The 7370-nt window shown below is 39.9% G+C and overlaps 1 protein-coding gene across 1 annotated transcript; it reads right to left on the reverse strand.

Annotated features, from left to right (window-relative positions):
• Positions 1 to 2192: 2192 nt before the first annotated feature.
• On the reverse strand, positions 2193 to 4182 carry CYTL1 (cytokine like 1). Its single transcript, XM_065405831.1, has 4 exons — positions 4039 to 4182; positions 3902 to 3946; positions 2442 to 2570; positions 2193 to 2276 (listed from the first exon to the last, which is right to left on the reverse strand). Exons 1-4 carry the CDS (start codon positions 4180 to 4182, stop codon positions 2193 to 2195), a joined length of 402 nt encoding a protein of 133 aa, XP_065261903.1.
• Between the last annotated feature and the right edge of the window lie 3188 nt (positions 4183 to 7370).

Raw genomic sequence — 7370 nt, forward strand, 5'->3', positions numbered from 1 at the left:
GGATATTCTGGGGTTATAGAGGTTCTCGGGATGGCTTTCAAATAAATCTTATTCAGAACATATGGGACTGTTGAGATGTAAATAATACACACTAAACACACCTGAATAGAGTCAAGGTCAAACTTATTCTTCAAGCAAAGGAATTAGTCTCTTTTGCTTATGGCAATGTGTTTTTATTGGAATTCTCAAGGTCATTTTGACTTCTGTAGGCATATTTTGTTTCTGCTTAGATCTTCTTTAATCTATATGGTAATTTTTGATTTATACTTCAATACTTTGCCTTTCTGAAAATATCCCATCCTTTTAATTAAACTCAGAGCACTCCTGTCAGGTAGGAAAATATTATTATACTAATTTTAGAGATGAGTAAAATGAGGCACAGAGAAGGTACATTGACTTGTCCAAAGTCACACAAAGGTCTGCGTTGGAACATTATGTAGGAGTCCTGATTCCAGTTCCTTTCTCTAAACACTAGAACATTCTCCCTCCTCAGAAGCTAATCCAATAGGTGCAACCCATCTCCCCAAGAACTCCATGCACGATTGTGCCCCTGCTCATGAGCAGCTACAATGTGATCCAACTTTGTGGAGCAGCTGCTATTGATGATATGTAAATCTGAGAGGCAGCTGAAGAATTCTAATGGCCCCTCTTCCCTGATCAGAACCAAGTGCTGCATGTCACAGCTGAGAACAGACTATAGTTTCTGTGGCATTGGGTAACCCCAAATGTTCCAAAAATATGTCAGCTCTTTCCTGTCCCCTAAACCTTGACATTTTAAAAAAGATAATTTGGGGGTTCTTTTTAGTTGCCTGATTTTTGAGCCTTTGGGGTTCATGATTCCAAGCTCTTCACTGCAGCCAGGAGGGGGCTAGGACCTTCTATGTCTTTTTAAATGAAACTTGAGATTCTCACAATCGCATGACTCCAGGAGTTGGGGCTGTCAGAAAACACCAGACACTGAGATTGGCAATTAAAATCATGAGAGTTGGTAACACCTGAGAACAACACCCCAACCACCAGCATCAAGGCTCATGAAGGAGGAACCAGCAGCACAGAGTAGAGGAAGGAGCCATCTATGTGTAGTTGCCACTTCCATGGATCTCAGGAGAGTTTCTTCTAAGTGGGTCCCCAGGATCTGCAAGGTTGAAGGGGCTCACTCCCTGTACACATTTCAGGGCCACAAAGCCCTCATACTAGATGGGATGCTTTCATGGTGTTTCCAGTCTTGCTCTTTATTATATCCAATATATGTATTATATTTCTATGACTCAATTATCACTCAAAGTTCTGAATAAGCTTCCTGAACTGCTGTCTCACCAAGCTAAATTTTTGTAACACAGACACTGAATTAAAAATGAACATTACTCTAGTACTACTAAAAGTTAGCATTTAAAAATGGGTGTTTCCTAAAATGTTTAAAAACACATTTGATAACATTTCTAAGCACGGCTTCATTGTGCAGGCACAGAAATGTTTGCATTGCCATGGAAACAAAGCTGAAGACCGCTCATGCTGGGAAAAAAACCAAGTTATAGGGTGATTGTGGAAAAAGAAGCTAGAGGGGTGATATCTTTCAGTGTGTACGTGAAATGGACCTGATGTGATGCTGACTTCTCTGGGTAGAAGGGTTTTTTTTATTTAGTTTTTCAGTGAGATTTCCACTGACTAAAGGGTTACTTTCTATACACACAAGGTTGACACTAAAAGCGATCAACATACATGTACATAAACTGTACAAGTACAGAGATGTCTGTGACTACAGACTAACACTTCTTCTACCAATTGCTTTAGAAAAAATAGACAATTGCAAGCCTACCTCGAGTGAGAGAGGAACCACTAGGTCAGAATACGAATCATATATTTTTTTCTTTGTATGAATGTAGTTATTCATGAAAGAGTAACAAACCCAGCGTTTAATTTCTGATCAAACAAAACATACTTTCTAATTTGGCTAAACTGAAAACATCAAATGACTAAAATGCTTTCTAACCATAGTTTCGCTAGCAGCTTGATAGGTATGTAAGGCATGCTGATCATTTCCTGCCAAGGCTGAGAAACATGGGTAGGTCTGAGATAATAGGGCTGGTGTGCTTGAAAAAGAACAAGGCTGTTAATGTTGTAGTTGATTGCATTTTTGGGTGGCTCTTGGCTTCCTTTAAACCATCCCAGGTACTTCCTGTGGTCTGACTCTCTTAGCTCTGAATGACAGAGGGATCAGTAGGAGACAGGATAGGGATTTCCAAAGCATCACAATCGTCAGTAAGGAACACCAAGTCCTGGGGAAATAAGAGTAATGATTAGTGTTCTAAATGGGCAGTAGGGAGGCAGAAGGCAGTGGAAAATATCAAGGTTGGGGCCTGATCCAACTCCATTGAAGTCAATGGCAGTTGGATCTCCCTGGAAGCAGCCGTATTAGTAGCAATGTATGGTCATTGACATACCCTCCTGCAGAAGGAGATCATAATGGTGTACAGGCTCCGGATCTTTTCCTTCAGAGCACTCACTTGCGGCACTCTTTGGCATGCGGGGTACGCCACAAAGTTACGGAGTTTTGTCAACACACAATAATTCTGCAAGGCATGGAAAGGGTGATTTGTAAAACTGTTGTGCAGTACTGGTGGATTTGCACTACCCATTGGCCACTCTCAAATATTCCCTTTCATGGGAATTCACAACTCCCAGCTCTATGTACATGTTGTTGTTTTTTTTTAAATAAATCCTTTATTATGTAAACAACAATCAGTATTTCATAACAGGGTTGTCTACTCCATCTTTGGTAACTGCATAGACTCCCCCTCTCCTCCCCCCCCCTCCAGTTTTGGCTCTCATAGTTCAATACAATCACTGGCTTCTTTTATGTTCTCTAGTAGAGGATAATGCCAGCATAACCTTCTGGTGTTAGTGGAATTATATGCAGGAGAATGTGGTCTATTCCTTCAATAGGAGCACCTCAGTTTGTTACAATATACAGTAACCAAGACCTCTGTCATAATTTGCCTCACTCCCACTGGACAGTGGTGTAAGAGTCAGGTGGAACTTTGTTCATAGCACTTAACATTTGTGCAGTATTTTTGACAATGTAAACTAATTTCACAATGTTCCTGTAAAGCAGGTGAATAAATTATTACTGTCCCCATTTTGAAAACAGAGAAACTGAGGCACTGAAGCTAAATTACTTGCACTTTGCCATGCAGTGAGTCAGTGGCAAAGCTGGGAGTAGAACCCAGGAGTTCTTGGTTCTCAGCCCTTTACTGACTTCATTAGATTATGCTGCCTCCAACAAAACTTAAGGTTTTTCCCAGTTGTTTGTGAAGAAAGCATAACACGGCATATTCTGCTGCTTAGCACTGGAACTTAAGGTGCTTGCACAAAAGAATGTCACACACATCCTTTGTGGTGGATGGACATGCATTTATTATTATCGCTGCCATTATTTTGTCTCCTATGGAAAACTTTCAGAGAGCTCAAGAAGTGATAGCTGATTAAAAAAGAGAAACTCAGCAATGCACTCCTCCACTTGAATTCATTAAAATAGCAATTTGAATGAACTAGATATGCCACATGTGGAAAGAAGACAAAAGAGTCTTGATTCTGCTTTTGACCTTTTCACTATTCTCATGCATTCCCATGCATACATTACATGCTGGTAATATTCCATTACAAGAAATATACAAATGTTACTCACTTAAAAATGGTGATTTTAATAAACAAGAAAAACTTCAGAAAAACATCTTTATTTTTAAATGAGATCCTACAGTGCTGCTTTTCACTGTTTCTCTCTAGTCTAGTTAAATTTTCAAAAAATAGCTTCAATCCATACTCAAAGTAGGTCCCATACTTGCACTTTTTTCATTAGCTGCTTTTAATTCATGGTTGTAAAGAAAGAATAGTGTAAACTTACATGTATGTCCAAGTAGAGCTTGGGCAGCATCTCCACACAGGGGTCCTGTAGTAAAGAATAGAGACATTGCAATTTTTTTTTCCTAGGGAGATTTGTTTCAAAAGCAACAATCTAAGTAGTGTTTTAGATCAACTCACCACAGGTTCAGTGTTCTGTAAATTCTTAAATGATGCCATGATTTCTTTGCTCAAAGACAGAATCCTTGAGTAGCAGGTTGGAGGAGCTGAACTAATCAACAGAAAAATAGAGAGCAGAACAACCAAACTCAGCAGCATCTTCATTGTGGAGAGTATGTCAATAAATGTTAATGGTTTCACAACTACTGATAGGTTTCAGTGGAGTCTAAGTTTGACAAGTGGACTCCCACCTTAAATAGGCTCGTGTATCAATGAAAAAAATGTTTTGGGGTTGGTCCAAACAGCGGCTCACTGCCGTTTTAAATTTCCTGCCAACCTGCGAGCCAAAGCTGCTAGTACTTTCCTGCCCTGGAGCAGGGAAAGGAGGGAGTGAGGATAACCAAACAAACACAACTGGTACACTTTATCCTCTAGAGAAAACAACCCAGTAACCATCTAAACGCTAACACAAGTATGTGTAATAAACAACACAGGATTATTGTGGAGTTGCAGACCCCGCTCCTGCAACCATTTAGGCACATGCTTCCTATTATGCACACAAGTAGTCTCATTGTGTGGCTGCTCACATGCATAAAGAGAAACAGCTTTCTCTAAGTCTAAATGCTAGCAAGATGGGGGCCATATATTGTTGTATTAGAATAGAAAACCATTGAAAATGGCTGTAGTGGCACACATCCTCTGCTGGTCTTGGAGATGTTGCTGAATCCAGGAGTGTAGTGGGTTTTGTTTTTGTTGCAGTTACTGTTTCTATTGTCTGTATCTACATATTCAGTACTTTGAGATTAAAAGGAGAATATATGTTTCATACTAAACTTCCCAACACTGGACCAGATTCTGATTCACTTTCTTTTTATGGTAAAGGTATAGTGTAACTTTTTTGACTTTAGTCTTTGACTTAAGTCATGACAGGTTGAAGAATTTCCTGTCCGATCTTTTGTGGAGATACACTCCATCTTTCATGTCCTTAAATGTGCAGTTCAGGGCTACCGAGAAGAAGATTCCAAAGAGCGTAGGGACAAGAACACATCCTTGCTTTACTCAGCTTTTCTTCTCAAAGCTGTCCGAAGTTGACCTGTCAAACTGGACAGTTCTCATGTTGTCATGGAATGAACATATAAGATTTAACAGGGTTGGTGGGTTATCTTTTCTAGTATTGTAAATAGACCTGCTCTGCTGACTGACTGTCAAATGCTTTGGTTAGATCCACAAAGGTGATGTACAATGGTCGGTTTTGCTCTCTGCATTTTTCCTGGAGTTGACAGAGAAAATATCATGTCTATAGTTGATCTTCCAGCCCTGAATCCGCACTGTGATTCAGGGTAGACACAATTCACCAGCTGTTGTAGGTGCACTAAGATGACATTTGCGAAAGCTTTCCTCACTATACTTGGTAGTGATATAGCCCTGTAGTTGTTGCAGTTGCCCTTTTCACCTTTAGTTTTATATAGAGTGGTCATGTTCACATCTCACATCTTTTGTGGTACCTCACCCTCTTTCCAGCACTTAAGTTGCAGATGATGAAGATATGGTGGTAGGCTGTCTTTCCCTCACTTGAGGATTTCTGCTGGGATGCCATCTGTTCCAGGAGCTTTGCCACTTGATAGCAAATCAATGGCCTTGCTTAGCTCTTCTACAGTGGGCTCCATATCTAGCTCTGGCATGACCTGTAGAGTTGGCATTTGGTCCAGTGATTCGCTGGTGATGTTTCTTTCGTGTGTGTGTGTGTGTGTGTGTGGCTCTGAATAGTGTTTGAGACAACTGCTTGCTTTTATCTATAAGGATTTCACCGCTGTGAAATTTGAGAGGGACCTAGAGCTTTGTTCAGGCCATCATACATGACTTCGAGGTTTCCTGTATCTGAGGCTGTCTGTATCTCTTCACAGAGCTTCACTAAAATCAAAAAGGTGCTAATCAAGGGACTCCTATTCGCTGATGCTTCTGCCCTCATAGCCCACTGTGACCGGGATCTTGGGGTGGGGGGACAGCTGAGGTCATTCAATTAGGGTGAACTGCAAAGAATGGGGCAGACAATCCCCAAAGCTGGTGGATATATCAATACTTAAAGAAGCTGTTTTGTGCTGGCTGGTAAATTTATTACCTCACTAGTTGCTCAGAAGCCAACAACAGTTTCCTTAAAGTGATCCAGCCTCAGGCCTCCATCCAGGTACCTAAGTCAAGAATGATGAAGATTACTGAATCTTTTTCATCATATAAAAGAAAAGGTTCTACCAATCCCAAAGGATGGGACACATTACCTCCCAGGTTAATGAATATTCCAGATCTTACCCAAATATATGCTTACAGCCAATTCTTATTAACTAAACTAAAATTTATTTAAAAAGAAAAGTGTGGTTAAAAGATCAATATACATACAGATGAGTTCAATTCTTGATGTTCAGATTCATAGCAGAGGTGGTGAACTTTTGTAGTTTCAAAGAGTTCTTTTGGAATTTAGTCCATAGGTTAAATTCCAATGTCCAATATCACATTCAGGGTGTACTAGCTTAACTGGGATCTCAATCTGGCGACTCAAACTTCCCTTGATGAAGCATAAGCAGATCGGAGATAAAAAGGATTGGGACCCCAGGGTCATTTATACAGTTTTCTAGCATCCACTTTACCATACAGTCCTGGATAAACAATAGGCTTTTGTTGTAACCTTCTGTTTTCTAAACCTCATCCGTAACTAATTACACAAATTAACATAGGGCAATTTATCCATTTGGCAGTCTATCACAAACTTCAAGTTGGGGATTGGTCCTGCTTTGAGCAGGGGGTTGGAGTAGATGACGACCTGAGGTCCCTTCCAACCCTGATATTCTATGATTCAAAGAGACACATAGACAATGACATTTTCACCCAAGATTCATCTAAATATTAATATTCCCTTTTGGTCTTTGAATTAATAGTTATAGTGACAGACAGGAACTATCTGTTTACATGGCTAACGTTTGAGTACACACAGACTATTAGTATCATTTTTAACTTCTAACAATATAGGTTTGCATTTCAAAGTTCTAGCCAATCTAACATTGAATGGCCCTCATTACCATTCACATGCTTTCTAACATGACTTTAAAGGTTGGCTTTGGGACATTCAGCCTGCAAACTGTTTAACCCTTTCTGGCCATGTATTATACGTTGTATAAGATTCATTGCAATTGTATAACAGTGGTAGCAATAATGAGTTGCATGATTATATTTTAATTAGACAACGTCACACCCACAATGAAGATCTACTACAAGAACTCCTGGACCACCTTCCAAGTGCTTGTCAGGCACTTGTTCTCACCATTAGCATTAAGAAAATGGTGTATTAGGACAGGGGGTTC

The sequence above is a fragment of the Emys orbicularis genome, chromosome 5 (genome assembly GCF_028017835.1).
Source record: "Emys orbicularis isolate rEmyOrb1 chromosome 5, rEmyOrb1.hap1, whole genome shotgun sequence".
Taxonomy (NCBI): domain Eukaryota; kingdom Metazoa; phylum Chordata; order Testudines; family Emydidae; genus Emys; species Emys orbicularis.